An 18,393-nucleotide genomic window follows, 5' to 3' on the forward strand; every position below is an offset into this window, starting at 1 on the left:
GCCGACCGATAAGTGACCGCAATATGGCAACAGAAAAGACCCAACCGCAAACAACCACAACCAAATCCGCCACAGGCCACATCACAGTCCCCCGGATCACCATCCAATTCTGCACACAATGCAAATGGGATTTAAGGGCTACATACTACGCAGGCGAGCTCGTGCGCACGTTCTCAACCTCGATAGGAGAAGTAGCTTTACTGCCATCTACGTCTGGGACTTTTGTCATCAAACTCTACCATCAAGCATCCAATGACAATTCATCACATGACACAACGAATGGCAATGAGGCGGAGGTGAAAGTTCAGGAAACGACAATATGGGATCGAAAGGTAGATGGTGGCTTTCCTGAAACAAAGGAGTTGAAGAATCGGGTTCGCAATGTGGTTGAGCCTGGCCGAGGGCTGGGTCATACGGATCGAGCGCTGAAGAAAGGAAAGGAACAAAAAGCGGAGCAGGATCACAGAGAGACTTCGAATGGTGGCGGAAAGGATGCGGAAGGTAATGCTGGGAATGTAAGTGTTGGCGAGCGGCAGGAGGAGTGTGAGGACTGCAGATAGTGATGAATATGTCTGTCATCCGGTCTTGAATGAATCTTTGTACATTAGCCTGCGAGCAGAATCTGTCACTTGAGGATCTGCTTCTGTAATGATGTCTACTGCTTCAAGGAAGCCGTGGCATGATGCTATCCTATCTTCTGCCATTACTACGAGGCTAGTCCTCCCAATTACTGTCTGCCTGCTGTCCATCACTGCACTCACGCAGACACAGCCCTGCCCTTATCCTTGACGCTCGAGAGATCCGCATCCATGTCTCTGAGGAACCTGATCCACGTATCCTCAACGCCCTGGTAGAACGCCATATGCTGTGTAGCCAGTTGACCAAGGCTGTCCGAGAACTCCACCGCCTTGATTCGCTCAAAATCAGCAACTTCTCGCACCACCTGCTCGTCGAACATCTCACTAGTACTTTTGGATGAGTCGACTTCTCTGTTGAGCTCCTCAATTTTCAGCTCAAGCTTCCTGGCTCGCTCACGGCGGGATGCTTCATGATCAACCCCTCGGATGTCTTCAACTTTGTTGCGGATGAAGTTGGCTGGGTTGAGTGGCGAGCCGTGGGCATATGGATTGCTCGATGCCAGAACGTCGCGCTCCGAGGTAGCCTTCTGGAGATAGTCCGTCAACCCCTCGAAGTCGAGCTGCTTCTGCTCGCGAGTCTTCAAGAGTGACTTGACCGACATAATATAGGCCTCCATATCCTTCAGGCTTGTGAGATAGTTCTGAGCAGTGTGATCATGCAGACCCTTCCAGCCTCGTGAGTTCTCCTCCATGCTGGCTGCGAAGGTCTGTACAGGTGCCTCTATTGCGGGCTCGAGTGGTGTCAGTTTTCGCATGTTAACAGCCAGATCAGCATAGTCCGCTTCCAGATCTGCCTGTCGCCGAGTAACGCGGGAGACTATCTTCTCAACGTTTCCAAGGTCTTCGTCGAGCTTGTTTGCTCGCTCCGTCACCTCGATGAAGCGTTTGTCCGGCTTATGTACTTTGGAGAAGGCATTCAACATCGTGTCCGCAACACTGTCAAGGAAACCAGCAGGAGCCGAGTTAGGGGAGCCTTCGCTTGTGTTAGTATTGCTCCGTCCAGGCCGCAGCCTCATCTGAGCGTTCCAGTCCGAGGTCTCTAGGAATAGCAGAAAGATCGGTGCTCTTCGTAGGACCGGGTGTAGCGTACATCGCCGGATGAAGCGATGCAATGACCAGGCTCGTCGTTGAGTGAAGTCTGTACTGAAGCGGTCACCTCTCACATAGGCCATGTTGTTCTTCTCCGGTAGTGGAGGCGTTGCACAAGCTGGGAAATCGCGATGTAGGGAATTGCGCAGGTAGACAAAGTCTGTGAAGCGTCTTCGGACCGAGAAGTCGCCCTTCTGGAAGGTTTTGAAGTCGGTTTTTGTTGTGATCAGATATGAGACGTAGGCATCTTTGGTTCCATCATTCTCCTTCAGCGGCGTGTCTACCGTGCACTCCAAGAAGCCTTCTGCTCCGATTCCAGCCAGATCGACCGCATCCGCATTCTCACCGGCTTGTGGTTGACTCGAGGTGCTGTCGCTTCTGCGATGACTTATTGACCGGTCTGGCAATTGCGAGGCTGTAGGGAAGGGGCTACTCGAGCTCTCTTCGGCGGGTTGTCCATCGCGATCTCTCTCCCACTGAACTGAGTCGAAGCCGCCGTTGTCGTCCATGGCTGACGGATAACGCAACGCAGTTCAGTAAGGCGATAGACTGGCACAGGAGCAGAAGCGCTGGCTCACACGACAACTGGCCCGGTTTCAGATTCTCAGCTGATCATTACGGTCACCATCATAGGTCATGCATGTGATGGGGAACCTGCGTGCTGTTCAACCAACAAGGCGGCCGCGACTCTCACGCAGCTCAGGATTATGTCATTGGTGGGCGCTCCCCCAAATTGGAAGCTGCACAGCAAGATACAAGGCATCACCGTAGAACTTGGGCCACCGTAGAGATCTCCCACCTCAGCCACATCCAGCCGAGGCATGTCAATATTGCCGCCTCATCCCCAGACATTTGTCACTTTCAATCCTCCAACAGTCTTTACTGCATTTCTTTCGTTTGCACGGCGGCCTCCATTTGAGCAGCAGACATGTCGTTTCTTGGAGGTCCAGAGTGCTCGACAGCCGGCAATCCCCTCACCCAATTCGCAAAGCACACCCAGAATGACAACACACTTCAACGAGACCGGTTGGTCGGGCGTGGGCCGGGCGGCGTCGAGGAGAGCATGCGCTCGCGGACCGCGCCCAATGGATCTGACCAGGTACGTAATTTGGCACGATATACTGACACTGTGCTGACGTGTCGCAGATGATGAACAACTTCATGCAGTCACAGACTCCTCAGGCCTTCGCCATGGACCAGATGCGACAGGACTTACCACACGCACAACCCCTCGTGCGGCGGACGCCTTCGCCTGGCTGGCAGGCGGAGTACGATCCTGGACAGCAAGCGAGGATGGAGGCGGCCTTCACAAACTCGCAAACAGCACCGCAGCGGCACAACAATTTCAACCCCGCAGAATTCCAACGGTTTCAGCACTCAGGTACTTCCAGCGCCCAGCAGAGCTCGACGCCGGTTCAGCAGACCCCAGCGTATGCGCCCAGCTTCCAGAGCCCAATGAATATGGGTTACATGAATAGTGGTATGGGCATGGGCATGGGCTACAGCGGTATGCAGATGCACCAGCAACCAGCCATGGCACCAGGCAAGGGAAAGGAAAGGATGGTTGAGCTAGACGACAAGAATTGGGAAGAGCAATTTGCACAACTCGACCAAGATACGCTGTCCGAGGAAGCAAACTTGGCGATGGAGAGAGAATTGGAAGAGGTTGACAGGTTAGTTGCTCTTGAGAATGCTCTTTTCGGCGACGTGGATCGAACAATGACAGAGTCTGAACTGATGATCATCAGGAAAATGACCGAAGACGTGGACTTCGATAATGCATTCTCCCACGAAGATCTGAACGCATGGGAGAACTTCGATTCCTCGTTAGGCATGGGCAACGGTGCGTGGGCCAGGGAACCGATGCTTGGCGACTACATGTTCGAACAAAATAATCCTTTCCTAGAGAACGAAAACGCTACACGATCGGCCTTCGATCAAGGCATCGAGATACTACGATCACACGGCAATCTCTCACTAGCCGCACTGGCATTCGAGGCCGCTGTACAGCAAGATCCTAATCACGTAGAAGCTTGGGTATACCTTGGTTCCGCACAAGCACAAAACGAAAAAGAATCGCCGGCAATACGTGCCTTGGAAAGAGCGATCACCTTGGATCCAAACAATCTGGACGCATTAATGGGCCTGGCTGTATCTTACACCAACGAGGGCTACGAGACTACCGCATATCGGACACTGGAACGATGGCTGAGCGTGAAATATCCTCAAATACATCCTCCAGAGCAGGTCTCGGAAGCGTCGGATATTGGTTTCACGGAACAGGCTATAATTCACGAAAAGGTGACGAACTTGTTCATCAAGGCTGCACAACTCTCGCCGTCCGGTGCACAGATGGATCCAGACGTGCAGGTTGGACTGGGCGTGCTGTTTTACGGAGACGACGATTTTGAAAAGGCGGTGGATTGCTTCAATGCAGCCCTAGCATCACACGAAACCGGACTGACCAACAGCGAGAGCCAAGTCCATCTCCTCTGGAATCGGTTAGGAGCCACTCTAGCGAATTCCGGAAAATCAGAAGATGCGATCGCTGCATACTGCAAAGCATTGGAACACAACCCCAATTTCGTCCGGGCACGTTATAACCTAGGTGTCTCCTGCATCAACATAGGATGTTACCCAGAAGCAGCCAGCCACTTGTTAGGTGCTCTCAACTTACACAGGGTAGTCACAGACGAGGGCCTGGACAAGGCGAGGGAGATCCTTCGAGATGGGAACGGTAACGATGTGCCCGATGCAGAGCTAGAGAGAATGATTCAGCAAAACGAGAGCACAAATCTCTATGATACCTTGAAGCGAGCGTTGAGCGGCATGGGACGGCGAGATCTGATGGAAAGAGTTGGCACGGGCATGAATTTGGATCAGTTCAGAGGCGAGTTTGATTTCTAGATCAGTTGTACATACTGAGAATAGATTCAATTTCAACGTCCTGAGAAAGCACTTGATCGGATTAGTCGACATCATTCGATACTGCTTTTACTGGGCCGCAGGTCTTACTACAGGCGATGTGCCTCTTCGCGGCTTGCGCCGCGTACTTTTGCTAAATGCTGGGGAAAAACTCTGGACTTGATGCTCATTGCCACCTCTGTTAAGTGGGCAATCACCACAATCCATACATGTTAGACGACCCGAAGGATTTCCCGCGCTCTGGTGTAATCTATATTGAGCGACAAAATGCGCATGTCGGGCAGCCCGAGATTTGATTCGCCATCCCAGTAACCATTTCTCGGGCCTGCTGGGGTTGCTTTTGCCACGGCTTTTACCTAAGCGTGGATGATGGAAATCAACCGGGTACGCTTACTCCATCTCGACTCGTATACTTGCCAGTGTCGATGCCTTGCGCGACTACTACAGCCACTACGACATTCTGGGGAAAAATTCTGGTTGGGCTGACTCGTCCCTTAAGCACCTCCAAGCTGCTTGTGCAGGCTGGCTACTGCCTACCGAGCATGGCGATGGTTGCGACGTCGATTACTGGTAACAACGCTTTTGCCATCTGATTTTCAGGAAGCTGAAGCAGGTAGGCAGGTAGCCTAGCGACGCAGGTCAACATCTACTAGCAGAACATCCAACCACTACAGCACGTCTCGTGTCCAATCAGGCGGACTCGCAAAGTTGAGGCCCATTTTAGGTATGGATTCCATCAAGCCCTCGAAGCTTTCGTCCGAACGGAACCAGGCTTCGCTCTGCCGCCATTACCGCACTTTTGCGCCGATGCCGAAACAAAGCGTTTCGAATCGAGTACGATCCACTGTACAAGCTGGCCCAGTCCAGCGAGACTCGCATGTCGTCGAGAGGATGATGCGCGTTGCCCCCCGCTTACATGCTGCTGCGAAGAGGCGAGTGGATCGATGTGCGGTCGATGGCACCGATCAAGCCACTTGGGACGCCTTTTTGGTTACAGTTTGCCCTCGGACGATCTCCCTTTGAGTCAGGCCCTACGACAGTGTCTCGCAGGATCATGCACCTTCGCAACGTTATAACAGAGGCCGGTCCTGCCACCACGATCATATTCCTACTGACAGATGTGAATCACTTTTGCTGACCTGCCTCTTCCGAGCACAGTTCAACATGGCTCTACCTGGAGACTCCCTGATCTGGGCGTTGGTGTCGACATCAGTAGCGATTATAGCCCTGCTTCTGAGACTTGTCCAACGCTACCTAGCGCTCAGGCACATCCCAGGACCACGACTCGCAGCCTGGTCAGATCTCTGGCTGTTCAAGCAACGATGGTATGGAAGAAATGCCAACGAATTGACGGATTATCTAGCCAGTATGGCCCTCTCGTTCGCTACGGACCCAAGCGAGTGCTCTTCAGCGACCCCACTTACATCACTACGGTGTATGGTACGACCAAGGTGTACGATAAGGTCAGTTTGTGAGCACTGTTTCCCACCGTTGACTAACTCAACCAGGCTCCATACTACAACGTACCTGTGGTCAAGATCAATGGCAAGCTGACGAGATCTTTTGCCACCATACGAGACGAGAAGCTCATGACAGCCATCAAACGCCAGATCGCTTTCGCCTTCAGTACTACGTCTATGAGAGACTTCGAGTCCCATGTCGACTTGACCGTTGAGAACTTCATGAGCAAGCTGAGGAGGAAGGAAGGTGTCGTCGACCTGGTTCCGATGTTCGCCTTTTACGCCTTTGATTCAATATGCCGACTGGCGTTCTCTGACGCTCTCGGTAAGCAATCAGAAGCTGAGGCCGTTATGAAAGGTGCCAAGGAAAGGTTCAAGTACTGGTTCAGATGGGGCGCGCTTCCGGAGACTGAGGAACTGCTCTTCAAGAATCGCTTCATCAAGGGAGTCGGGACACCTAACGCCCTTGGTCAGCTGGCACAAGGCAGATTTGCAGACCGACTCGAAAAGGGCGGCGCTGGCGTACATCACGATCTGCTGGATCGTCTGTTCCAGGCACAGAAAGCGGACCCTTCGACTTTCAATCCAGCGTTAATGATCGGAATCTCGATCTCGATGATTCATGCGGGGTCTGAGACCACAGGACACACACTTGCCAATGTGTTTTGGGAACTTCTGAAGAACCCACAGCACTACCAAAGATTGGTGAGCGAGGTGCGAGGAGCGAGCTGGTCGTCGCCGCCCACACTGGCCGAAGCCAGGAGATTCCCGTTCATCGAAGCTTGCGTCAAAGAGGCGGGTCGAATGCACAATCTCTTCGCTGATCCGCTTGAGCGCGTTGTTCCTGCTTCTGGGCTGCAGATTGGTGACACCTTTCTCCCAGGCGGCACTATCATTGGTAAGTGCGAATCTTGCCTAAGCGAACCACCATGCTAATCATGTCAGCTGCCAATACTCGTGCCTTGTCGTTCAATACATCAATCTTTGGCGCCGATGCGCATCAGTTCAATCCAGAACGATTCCTCAATGCTTCACCGACGCAGCTTGCGACTATGGAGCGGACCAACTTCCACTTCTCACAGGGCAAGCGGAACTGCATTGGGATGAACATTGCCTGGATGGAGATGCTGAAGCTGATCCCAGCTATCGTTAAGGAGTTCGATGTGAGTGCTTGGCAGGTTGTACAGATTGTGAAACTGACAGCATGACACAGATCGAGCTTGCGAATCCGTATGCTGTTCGAGAGGAGGACACCTGGGTCATGAATTACACCAGAGATTTGCACGTCAAATTGTCACCTCTGGACGGCAAGACTGGTTGATTTTCTGGTCGACCAAGCAACAAGCAGGTATGCCAGCGTTGCTATTAATGAATGATATGTAAATTTATGACGGGCAAGGTGACGAGGACAATGTTCGGAAATGACGGAAGCTCGAATCCCAAGCAATTATTTTAAGCTTGTGGCTGAATGCTTGTACGAACTATAAAAGAAATTCCTTGGATTCATCAGGCGGCTGCTTCGATGTACGCTACAACCGGCCAGGCCTCGAATGTATGATGCAAGTCCTCAGTCCGACTCCAGAACCAGTGCGCCATCCACGCGACCTACGACGAAAGTGAAACGGTTTGGACCAAGCTAATTACAAGGAATAGCTTGTTTCTTGGCGAAGTACCCCTGACAGCATGCCTTGCAGAACTCAAAGCCCGAACTTCGGTCTCAGGATAGGTCAGGAGTTGACATGCCCCATCGAAATAGCCACGCATCCCATGTGCCACCAATCTCCCTATCAACCGTTTCGTGAATTGGTATGAAGCAAAATACAAACATGACCAGCGCTTCCGCTTGGTGTGCTTGTTTCCTTCCTTTATTACTTATCGCGTGAACCTGCTACTTGGCATTCTCTTCGTCTTCGCTTCGCTTTCTACAACCCGCGCCACACACACTCGTTTAGCCCACCGCAGTCACTCGTTACCAACTACACTTCAGTCTTTCGACCGATTCATATACCACCGCTACAATGAAGGCAGCATACCTCCTCACTCTCCTTCCCCTCGCGTTCGCGCAGGAAGTCGTCGAGCGCGATGAGCAGCCTCACATCTCCGTACGTACCATGTTCCCGAGACTCCAGCAAGGATCACACAACTCGTGACGGACCATTGGCTGGCTGGCTCGACCACATCCGCCGGCCAACATGATCCTCGCAACGAGTCGCCTGCCCACTCTCCCTCTAGCACTCACTAATCACCTTCCCTCAAACAGGTCACAATGTACGACTCCCCACACTCCGCCGCCGGCAGCACCTGGATCATCCACACCACCGTCTCCTACTCTGTCGGCCCTGGCTACACTAAGATGATCACCGGCGCGCCCGCCACATCCACCTCCACCTCCTGGGGGGCTCCTGCCTCCACTGGCACCGGCAGCTGGGAAGCCGTCAGCGGAAAGACCTCCGCTTGGGTTAGCACGCCTGCGGCGCCGACGCCAACTCCGGCCATGTACAAGGGCGATGCTGCCAAGGGTGCGATGGGTGTTGGTGCTGTTGCTGTTGCTGGATTGGCGATGTTGTTGTAAAGTCGGACAACATCATCTGTGGAAAACGGTGTTCAACGATGCTGGGAGGGCTTGGTGTGCATTTAGGACGAGGATTTGGGGGTTCTGTGCAAGGACAGGGATGCATATTTCTTTGTCAGTAGACGTACTTAATGGAATGGACATTTCTCTTCGTTCAGGAACTTTTATCGGGTGCAGCGAGACCAACTCGTCGAATTGCCGCGCGATACTTGCTGTCCAGCCAGCACCTGAATTTATCGGATCATGGTAATGAGGATGAAAAAACCCTTAAATGCTTTCTGTGGATGGACTTGGGGAAGGTGCATCCGTGGCGCCAAGGCCGCCCGCATTGGCAATACGAGCTTGTCAACCCTCTGAGTGACTCACCTCTTTGCTTCTTCGCCAGTCCTGGACAGCATGTCGCGGAAAGCGACCACCGATGCAAGAATCACTCAAGGTAGGCTGCAAGACATCTGCAGGATCTTCCCGTACAGTACTTCGTCCATCAATTCTCCTGTTCGCTTTGCGTATTTCTGTCTATTCGCTGCTGATCAACAGTACTGCGCAATCACATCAAATCCGCGAGCAATGTCACTACAGTACATCTCCGGCACGCCATCTACGGCAGCGCAACTGCGAGGTGTTGTCACGATTCTGATCCACGGCGGAGCGCTCTCTTCAAGCATGTATCGAACATCTACACCATTCCTGAAGACGCCATGGATCGCCGTCGACCTTCCTGGCCATGGCAAATCAGTCGATCTTGGTCCGTTCACGTTCGCTAGATCGACTGAACTCCTCTCCAATTTTCTCAAGGACCTGCGTCTGTCTGACGAGTACAGAGGCCACAAAATCGCACTTGTTGGAATCTCACTGGGCGGCCAAGCAGTTCTAGATCTGGTGTTGGAGCAGCCCGAGCTGGTCGACACCGCCATCATCAGTGGAGTTTCAATCCATCCGCCGGATGATCGGGCGGCTTGGGAGATGCCGCATATGCCATCTGATCAGGAATGGATTGATGCTATGGCCAAAGATATCGGCATCGTGGGGATGGATGCGGCCGGTGCTATTCAGCAGGAGAGCTTCGCTTTCAGTATTGATGAACGGCCTCGTCAACAAGCATACCCACCCATGCTGGTCTGCGTCGGTGAGCATGACGTTGCCATGGCCACGAGAGACTTCGCTGAGCTCGTTCATGTGGTTAAGGATCTAAATCAGAACAGCGAAGGATCACAGCTGCCTGGGGCTTGGCATAATCACTCCATCGACATTCCGGAGCAGTTCGCGGAAATCGTCAATACTTGGACTGAGAAGGGGGTCGATGGTACCGAAGGTCCTGCTTTCGTGCGGACCGGCGCTTGACATGCAGCGCAGCGAGGTGACACCTCGATAGTTCGATACAGTCTACTTCCAGCCCGCACTTTGCCAGCGTGCCCGCACTCCGCCACATACCATCGCGGAGCCCACCCAACGTATGACTTAGCTTCCGGCGATCATGGTGAGGCCTCGGCTGCTCTGATCACTACAACCGCGCTCTGTCGCGGTTTGCCGACTATGTTGTTCTTTGTTTCCGATGTCTCAACAAAGACCACTCCCCACCAACCCCATGCAAAACCCCACGGCTTCGATACTTGTCCCTAGCTCAAAGGCCCAAGCCACATCTTTGTCGGAGTCGGTCACCACTTGTTCTCACAAAGCGCATTGAGTGCTGACCCACTCAAAGAGTCGATATCGCTGCAAGCTATATTATCCCAACCTGTCACAAAGCACGGGTACCTGCCTGATGCAATATTCCGACAATTTGTCGTACACCGCACTTGATCAAAACCTTTTCTCAACCTACTAAGATATTGACTTACTCACGAAAATGCTCAAGAAATACCTGACACTCGGGCTGCCGCTCTTGGCAGCCCACCTCGTGGCCTGCCATGACGACGACTATGCCAGCACTGTTACAAACACTGGAACAATGACCGTCACTTCGGTCGTCTCAGACCCCGGGAGCTCTCCTGCACCAAGTTCACTGGATCTTACGGCCATCGCCAGCGCATTACTCAAGATTCATTCCATCGCTCAACAGGCAGCTGTCTCGGTCAGCTCGGTCTCTCTGAGTTCGATCCCTGCCACCACGGGCCAGAGTACGCAGAGTCCTGCTGCAGGATCAGCTTCTTCCCTCGGCGCTACGGGACAGAACACCCAGACAGCTGTTACATCTCCTGTCGCCACTGGACAGAATACCCAGACAGCTGTTACATCTCCCGTAGCCACTGGGCAGAACACTCAACCCGCGGCTAGCGGAGGTGCACCGTCATCCGGCAGCTCTGGCGTTTCCCAGCCCGCACCATCGGCCTCTAGTGGAGGCGCTCCTCCAGCCTCTGCAGCGACGGGCGCTGCCACTGCTGCCACTTCCGGATGCAAGACCTACACCATGAAGGTAGGCGACACTGGCTACGCTATTGCGAAAGCACACGGTCTCTCGGACGTTTCCCAAATCACTGCCCTGAACCCAGGCATCATATATGAAAAGATTCCAGTCGGCAAGGTCCTCGTCCTCCCTCCCACTGCCACAGGATCTGATCTCGGAAGCGCGCCTGATTGCAAAGCTCCTGCCGGAGGTGCAGCTGCCGCAGGAGGTTCTGCTTCTTCGGGCGGTGCCCCATCTGCCTCCTCGCCTGCTTCTTCTGGAGGCGCTCCTCCTCCTTCATCACCCGCAGCCTCTGGATCTCAGACCTCGGCACCCAAATCAACAGGATCAGCAGGCCAAAACGTCGTGCCAGTGGCATCGTCACCGAGCGGTACCGCTTCGGCACCTACCGGCGAGCACACACTCGGTGCCCCACCCTCAGGCGTCGAGCCTGTGTCCGCACTCACTACATGCAGGCGACAACAGATTGCGCTGGTGCCAAATTCGCTGACGAATGCACGACCGCCAAAGACGCTGCCCCTTTCATCGTGAAGGCTTTCGCAGATTACACCATCACGACCCCAGAGGAACAGGCAGCTCTCCTGTCCATCATGATCTTCGAATCCGGAAAGTTCATGTACAAACGCAACCATTTCCCTGGAACGCCAGGACAGGGGACTACCAACATGATGTCACCCACCTATGTTAAGGAGTATGCCGCCAGCTTCCCCGAGCTCAGTGACGGACTTGCCAAGGCAGCTGGTGATGTGTCGAAGATCCTGGATCTGGTCGTGGACAACAAGTACTCTTTCGGGAGTGCCAGTTGGTTCTACACGAAGAAGTGCACTGATGCTGACAAGAAGGGTGTCAAGCTTGGCACGACGGCTGGCTATACGTCGTACTTGAAGGACTGTGTTGGTGTGGATGCCGCGCCAGAGAGGCTGGCTGGGTATGACTTGGCCAGGAAGGCGCTGGGTGTGCCCATTGCACCCTAGACGGCTGCTTCTCTTTGGAGGAATGAAGTAAATGGTAATGTATGAATTTAAATAAAGACATCGGGTATTATATGCGATTTGTAACTGCTTTGTTCACGCACCAAGTCTCTCAGGCCACCCTTCGCGGTGATGAGAGGGTGTTCCAGGTGAGTCCTCAACCGTCAAGGCCACATCATGCAAGCATCTTCTTTAACTTGAGATGCACGCCAGTAACCTCTGGCGCAAAACATTGTCTTTATCGTCCACAACAAGGACGTAAGCGCACAAACAGACTTGCATGACAGACATACATTTGTATGCCAGAGGCCTCCCTAGGGCTTACATTCTCCTTCCATATCTCAACTCCTCAAATCCACACGAAGTCCAGCAAAGCAAGCACCTGACCTGCAGAGCTGGCGGAAAAGCGTACCGTCGACACCGTCGACGCACTCATGGAGAGGCCCAAGAAGCAGTCCAAGACAGGCGACACCGGAGAGCAGACTGTCGGTGCGCCTGGGTTCGAGGTAGGTCATTGCCCCTTCTCATGGTCGCGCGAGGTTCTATCTGACGCTGGACTAGGGAGGAAAGGAGATCGAAAGCAGCGCACAGTCTGTCGATGTCGATGATCTGAGACCAGGAGGGCTGAAGTGGACCAACATCATCCTATCCAAGGAGAACGGCAGACTGGGGAGGAGGGTCAAGGATCTGGAGCGCATTACTCGCCAATATTATCAGGACATCCGGGTGTTGAAGGGGAAGGACATCGCCGAGCAGGTATGAACGTCTCTTTTGCCCGCGATGTTCCTGCGTGAAATGCGCTGACCATGCCTAAGGAGTATTGGGAGTCAAAAGTCGCGCGCGAGTTCAATGTCGACGACGAGGTCATACTCTGGCGCAAACCCGAGCGAAAGGGGACAGGGTTCGACGACCGAGATGAATGGTGTCATGATTTCGATGTTTGGACCGTCCTTGGACCGTCTACAACGAAGTCAGATCACTACGTCCTTCGAAACTCGTACACCGATGAAGAGGAGCACGAACAACCGGCTACGAACATGGTGCTTGCGCCACCTCTTCTCACGAAAAATGGGCCCTCTATTTATTTGAATGGGGAACTGGTGGACCTGAGGGCGGTGTACTTCTATGACATGGAGGAAGGCACCATCGAGCAAGTCAGATTTGACGTTCAGTTGTCCAATACTGCGCTGGAGGTTCGCGATCGGACGCCGCCTCCCCGAAAATCCGTCTGAAGCCTTTGTGAAGGGACGATAGCAGGGTCTGAAGCGAGGAGTCGCATGGTTCGAGGTGGGACGGTGAAGATAGATCTAAGATCGGCATGGAAGTCTCCGAATGTAACAAGCAGTGTAACGTCAAAATGGCCTCGTGTCAGAAAGCTATTGACAATTATAGGCTCGACTGAATTTCCTTCGGCGGCATGTTTGACGCGACCTTACACATCCTCTGGTGGATGTCAAGCCAACAGCATCATCTCCTCCCAACATCCATTTGCTGCCTCACCGCCCTTACCTCTTCGTCCGTGGGCAGATTAGCCACCAGTAAATACAGCGCATCGTTCTTCAAGATCTTGCCAACAATAGGAATGCTCTTACTCGGCGTTCCCGTGACACGTCCCCTCACTTTCCTCCCCATCAGCGCATCGTGCCTTTCCTGCTCACTCAACGGTGGCTCGCCGCTCCTCCGTGCTTTTGCCTCTGCACGCTGCACGCGGCCCATGCCGATGGGGTCGAACGTGCCGCCGGTGAGGAGCGCGAAGATTGAGCCGTTGTTCACTGGGTGATCCGGATTGGCGTAGCGGTTGACGTATGCTTTCTCTTGCGCCGTAGGCCCCAGGGCTGCGGTGTACTTTGATTTGGGGTTCTTGATCGCGAATTCTGCTTGGGTTCGGCGGTCAAGGTATTCTTGGACGAGGGAGGACTTGCGCTTCATCAGGCTGAGGGCTTTGGTGTTCTCGGAATCACTAGTGGTGGACGTGGCGAGGGATGAAGAAGAGAGGACCATGTCCAGCGCTGGATGGATCAGGGGCGCGAAATCCGGCATTTGGGCGTCTGTCGTCTTGCCGCTTGAGTCGCGCAGACGTCGCATGAATTGTTGCGTGTGGGTTGCAGTTGACTGTTTCACGAGTGCGACGGAAGCCGTATCGGTGGTGGCTTCCGCGGTCATGATCATGTCATCGGGACTTTCGGGCTTGTAGGTCATGACCATGACGAACAGGCCTCGGGGCTTGAAGATCTCTTCGTTGGCGCGGTCCAGAAACGCGTTGGCTTTGTACCGGGTCTGTAGCTCGGTGGCTACCATGCTGGCTGTGCCGACTGCTACGCTGACTGCTGTGGTGATGGGTTCGGGAATGCAGCCAACGATGAAGCATGCTAGGTTGATCACATTCAACTGTGAGCGGTATTGTCAGTATGGGCGGTACATATTTGGTGTCCTGGTGGTGTGACCTACGATCGGCGATGCACTGGTTGCGTTGTCTAGGTCACCGAGAAATTTGAGGAAGGTAGACTGGTCCAGGTTCGCGTGCGTGCCCAGAACTGGTGCGTAGGCTCGCATGAAGCCGCGTCCCCGCGATCCTGGCCGCCGTTGAGGTATGACCACGGGCTGCGGCAGGCGTTGCAGCCTGTCCAGTCCTTGTGGCGTGTTGACCATAGCTTGTTCCCCAGCTGGAGTATACGCAGGTGGGTCACCTAGCTCCTCCTCAAGCTCCTCGAGCGCCCACTCGAACTCGGTCAGGTTCTGCTGATCCTCGTTGTCGGAGGAAGAGCCTCGTCTCCCGGTCCCATCCACTTGCTGATTCTGCGCTTGGGACGCTCTCCTCTGTGCGGCCGAAGCCTTTCCTTTGTCTCCGGCAACAACTTCTGATGTGATGGCGATGGCTTTGCTGACGCCGCCTGTGACGAGGCCAATGATATGGTCTGCCATAGCTGCTAGCTGTTGAGTCTGTATTCTTTGTGAGGTTGAAATCCGCACGCACTACAAAATAATAGTCTTGAAGCTCTTTTCGATGTCAGGTCATGGTCAGGCTATATGTACTTTACCATCCAAGCACAACCAAGCAACAGTAGCCGGAGCATCGATGATGCTTGATTCGTCTTTGTAGCCATATTCGTGCAGGTACCACGAGCCGCCTTACCGTGTTGATTTTGGGGCTAGCAGATCCAGAACCTTCACCTATGCCGGGCTTTCATGAGATTGTGCTGCAGAGAAGAGGACTAGCGGGATCAGAGCCTGCGCTTCACTGGAGCTCCGACAGTGCCCAACACTGATGATAGGAGGGATAGCTCTGCTAGAATGGCAAATCTGAAAGCATATTGAAGGTCAGTATACGTCAGCGACCTGTCCTTTTGGTGTGGAGATCTCGCGAATCGATCCTTGTTAGGACGCGTACCACCAGTGCCAGCACTTAAGTTCGCGACATGCAAATCGCGACGTCTAGAACTTACTATCGTGACAGTGAGAATATCTCATGCCAGCCGTGAAAATGATTCGCTCGTAGGTCGCTCGAGCCGGTGAAGGCACAGATAAATCCGATGAACTTCCCAAATCCCGAAAACTGCAGCTCTCCTTCCTAATCGGGACTTCTATCGGGAAAAGTTTCACAAGGTACACCTCTTCATTTATAAGGTCGCATCTCTCCTCACCTTCCTCAAAGTTCTCCTCACCAATCCTCAGCTTTCGACAATTCTTGATTCAAATCCCGTTCTACGAGACCAGATTCTCTGGCGCGTCTACGGTAGCAAGCTGCAATAGACCTTCTGCAGACAGATTAATCACATCACAAAACATTGGTGTTCCATTCTTTTTGCAGGTTCAATATATTCAGTGCCGGATAGAGGCGAGACATGGCCAATTGACCCTGTCCAAACCAGTTCGATTTATGTACCTGATCATCGCGCCAATTTTTACTTCACGGAACTCCTGCTGATGCAATAATGCTCACCGCCTCCCAGTCGTCTCCATTACCAGATCATTAGGCCGCGTTGTCTCATTTCGACTGAATCTCTAAACACCTCCCTGCAGTGACAATTCAACTTCAATCAGAAGTCGTACTGCCGCCGCTGCTTCCCCGTTCCCTCAACTCCTTCTCGACTTCCGCCAGCTTGGCCATCGCGCTGTCCCTCTCCGCCTTCGCCTCATCGCGCTCCGCCTGCAGGCTCTTGATATACACAATCGCCATCTCCACCGTAGAAGCTTTGCTCGCGCCTTGTGCTGCCGCTGCCGACGCTGACTTACCTGCCGCGCCTTCGGCCTCCTTCTCCTTCTTGATTGCTGGCGCAGTGATAGATGCCGGGAGCAGAGTCTCGATCTCTTTCAGGGCGAGGTTGATGCGATTTCTGCGGCCTTGCTCGGCGATCTTGTGGGATGTTCGTTTGGAGCTTAGATTTTCGGCAAGAGCTTCAGGATACGATACCCCAGGCAGATGCGTACCGTCGATGATGTTCTGGTAGTTGGACTTCGATGCGAGATAAAGTGCGCTTGTCTCGGCCGACAGATGGGGCATGCCGGCGCCTGCAGTGTTGTTAGCAAAAGTCACAGACGCTGGAAGCGACTGACCTGAGGAAGGAACCAGGGGACTGATGTTGGGTGAGATCTTCGGCCGAAGAGCTGGGGATACAATGCCGTTGGTGGTGCCAGCCCGCTTCTTTGATCCACGCGCCGTGCCAGGCCTGCTTTCAACCTTGCTGGGCTTATTGAAACCGTCAGACGTGCTACTTTTGGGCAACATCCCTCGTGGAGTACTTTGAGCACTGGTCTTTGCCGACTTTGCGGGCACCGTCGGTGTCGATGAGTTGTCCTCCATCTGATCCAGCGCATCAGGAGGGACTGGTGAAGCGGCGTCGGGTAGCATCATGTCCTCCATGCTATCTTCGGGTATGGTCAAAGTTTCTAGACCTTTGCCTGGCACCTGCTTGCTTGGCATTGACATCAGGGTTAAGGGAGTAACACCATTCCCTGACTGATCCTTCAACCCGAGACCAGACGGGGACCTGTCGGCATGAGGTACCGGAGGTGGCCGCATTAGCGACTCTGACAAAGGTTCAGGAGAAACGGAGTCGCCACTCGTATCAGCCGTGCCTGGCAGCATATGCGGCGGGAGACCTTGCTGTTGTCCGTTCTGACTGAGGAGCTGATTGATCTGCTCAGGTGGGATGTTGGTCAACGAAGCTTTCCTACGGCGACCCTGGGCCTTGACCACTGGTGACTGTTTGACACTCCTGGTCGCAGCGCGGGTCGAAGTGCTGTTCTTTCGTCGTCTGCTTGTCCGAGGCGCAGACGTGGGCTTGGTCGAGGTCTCGGCAGTCAAATCAGCCGGTGAAGCCGTTGTCCTCGCTGAGCTGAAAGCCTGCTGTTGTGCTTCGATGGCGGGAGATGTGAGCGGACTGAAGAAGTCATCTGCCGTACCATATTGCGGTACGCCGTATGCATGTGTCAGGGGTGTCTGAGCTGGTGAGACTAGTGGCGTGAATGAGACCTGCTGTCGTTCGAACATCAACTGAGCGGCTCCGTCCATATGCTGGCCATACTTTGCGGCATGCATCTCAGAGCTGACTGGTGTGGGCGGAACACTGTAGCCCGGTGGCATCTGAACTTGATGGTATTGTTGCTGATATGGCTGATAGTGCTGTGGAGTACCAAATTGCATGTGGTCCGCCGCTGAAGACAGATCCAGCGACATGGGCTGGCCTTCGAAGTGCATGGTCTGTGGTTGTGGCTGTTGCGACACAGGCGTGCTGAAGGCCAGCCGGCCCATGGGCGTGTCGATGCCGCTATTGCCATTTTCCAGGCTGAAAGGGAAGTCGGTGTCGAGGTCGAGGAACTTGGAAAAATCATCTTCCGCGCCCACACCAGCGCCCATCTGCTGGTCTTGCATGTGTTCTGGCCATATCGCCGAGTGTGAATCTTGCTCCTGCGGCATGTTCAGATTCGGAGATGATGTGGTGAACGGTCCGCCCGCAGGTGGGCTGCGGGCGTCGAGAGGGGTGCGACAGTATCGTTCACAGGTTCATTGTGTCAGAGACTGGTGGTGTCGAAGACTTCGTAGGAGGGGCTGTCTGGCTGTATGGGGGCCGAGGAGCCTCGGAGGTGATGGAAACTCGATTGTCCTGGCGCGAACACGAGTGGTAGCTGACCACTAACAGTGAGGTCGTGCGATCACTTGCGTGAGTCGACGTTGAAGTGTCAGTAATCGACAGTGAGACTCTGTTGTCGTCAACTTTGATCTGCGCCGAGAAAAAGACGTGGATGGATGAGAGCAGGTTGACTTCGAGGTCTTGGTGGAGGCGACGGTGGGGTTGGGATTGACTCGCAGAAATCTCGAAGCTCGGACATGGCT

At 53.8% G+C, this 18,393-nt stretch overlaps 10 protein-coding genes across 10 annotated transcripts; 7 read left to right on the forward strand and 3 right to left on the reverse strand.

The window, feature by feature from the left end:
* Window positions 1–23: 23 nt before the first annotated feature.
* AB675_4776 (uncharacterized protein) lies at window positions 24–560 on the forward strand (the record flags this gene model as incomplete). The annotated part of the gene is made up of 1 exon (XM_018144938.1): window positions 24–560. One exon carries the CDS (start codon window positions 24–26, stop codon window positions 558–560), a length of 537 nt encoding a protein of 178 aa, XP_017995570.1.
* Window positions 561–757: 197 nt separating this feature from the next.
* AB675_4777 (Sorting nexin-4) lies at window positions 758–2,236 on the reverse strand (the record flags this gene model as incomplete). Its single annotated transcript, XM_018144939.1, has 1 exon — window positions 758–2,236. The coding sequence occupies one exon, from the start codon at window positions 2,234–2,236 to the stop codon at window positions 758–760; it is 1,479 nt and encodes a 492-aa protein (XP_017995609.1).
* Window positions 2,237–2,655: 419 nt separating this feature from the next.
* AB675_4778 (Peroxisomal targeting signal receptor) lies at window positions 2,656–4,634 on the forward strand (the record flags this gene model as incomplete). Its single annotated transcript, XM_018144940.1, has 2 exons — window positions 2,656–2,826; window positions 2,874–4,634. The coding sequence occupies 2 exons, from the start codon at window positions 2,656–2,658 to the stop codon at window positions 4,632–4,634; spliced, it is 1,932 nt and encodes a 643-aa protein (XP_017995586.1).
* Window positions 4,635–5,816: 1,182 nt separating this feature from the next.
* Window positions 5,817–7,433, forward strand: AB675_4779 (Pisatin demethylase; the record flags this gene model as incomplete). Its single annotated transcript, XM_018144941.1, has 5 exons — window positions 5,817–5,977; window positions 6,016–6,115; window positions 6,161–7,010; window positions 7,058–7,275; window positions 7,326–7,433. 5 exons carry the CDS (start codon window positions 5,817–5,819, stop codon window positions 7,431–7,433), a joined length of 1,437 nt encoding a protein of 478 aa, XP_017995571.1.
* A 697-nt stretch (window positions 7,434–8,130) lies between these two features.
* AB675_4780 (uncharacterized protein) lies at window positions 8,131–8,684 on the forward strand (the record flags this gene model as incomplete). Its single annotated transcript, XM_018144943.1, has 2 exons — window positions 8,131–8,214; window positions 8,373–8,684. 2 exons carry the CDS (start codon window positions 8,131–8,133, stop codon window positions 8,682–8,684), a joined length of 396 nt encoding a protein of 131 aa, XP_017995618.1.
* Window positions 8,685–9,080: 396 nt separating this feature from the next.
* AB675_4781 (uncharacterized protein) lies at window positions 9,081–10,025 on the forward strand (the record flags this gene model as incomplete). The annotated part of the gene is made up of 1 exon (XM_018144944.1): window positions 9,081–10,025. The coding sequence occupies one exon, from the start codon at window positions 9,081–9,083 to the stop codon at window positions 10,023–10,025; it is 945 nt and encodes a 314-aa protein (XP_017995579.1).
* Window positions 10,026–10,530: 505 nt separating this feature from the next.
* Window positions 10,531–12,062, forward strand: AB675_4782 (uncharacterized protein; the record flags this gene model as incomplete). Its single annotated transcript, XM_018144945.1, has 2 exons — window positions 10,531–11,520; window positions 11,544–12,062. The coding sequence occupies 2 exons, from the start codon at window positions 10,531–10,533 to the stop codon at window positions 12,060–12,062; spliced, it is 1,509 nt and encodes a 502-aa protein (XP_017995596.1).
* A 431-nt stretch (window positions 12,063–12,493) lies between these two features.
* AB675_4783 (uncharacterized protein) lies at window positions 12,494–13,291 on the forward strand (the record flags this gene model as incomplete). The annotated part of the gene is made up of 3 exons (XM_018144946.1): window positions 12,494–12,565; window positions 12,621–12,815; window positions 12,875–13,291. 3 exons carry the CDS (start codon window positions 12,494–12,496, stop codon window positions 13,289–13,291), a joined length of 684 nt encoding a protein of 227 aa, XP_017995561.1.
* A 235-nt stretch (window positions 13,292–13,526) lies between these two features.
* On the reverse strand, window positions 13,527–14,981 carry AB675_4784 (uncharacterized protein; the record flags this gene model as incomplete). Its single annotated transcript, XM_018144947.1, has 2 exons — window positions 13,527–14,447; window positions 14,508–14,981. The coding sequence occupies 2 exons, from the start codon at window positions 14,979–14,981 to the stop codon at window positions 13,527–13,529; spliced, it is 1,395 nt and encodes a 464-aa protein (XP_017995569.1).
* Window positions 14,982–16,092: 1,111 nt separating this feature from the next.
* On the reverse strand, window positions 16,093–17,976 carry AB675_4785 (Phosphorus acquisition-controlling protein; the record flags this gene model as incomplete). The annotated part of the gene is made up of 2 exons (XM_018144948.1): window positions 16,093–16,568; window positions 16,614–17,976. 2 exons carry the CDS (start codon window positions 17,974–17,976, stop codon window positions 16,093–16,095), a joined length of 1,839 nt encoding a protein of 612 aa, XP_017995538.1.
* Between the last annotated feature and the right edge of the window lie 417 nt (window positions 17,977–18,393).

The sequence above is a fragment of the Cyphellophora attinorum genome (assembly GCF_001299255.1).
Source record: "Cyphellophora attinorum strain CBS 131958 chromosome Unknown Contig38, whole genome shotgun sequence".
Lineage (NCBI taxonomy): Eukaryota > Fungi > Ascomycota > Eurotiomycetes > Chaetothyriales > Cyphellophoraceae > Cyphellophora > Cyphellophora attinorum.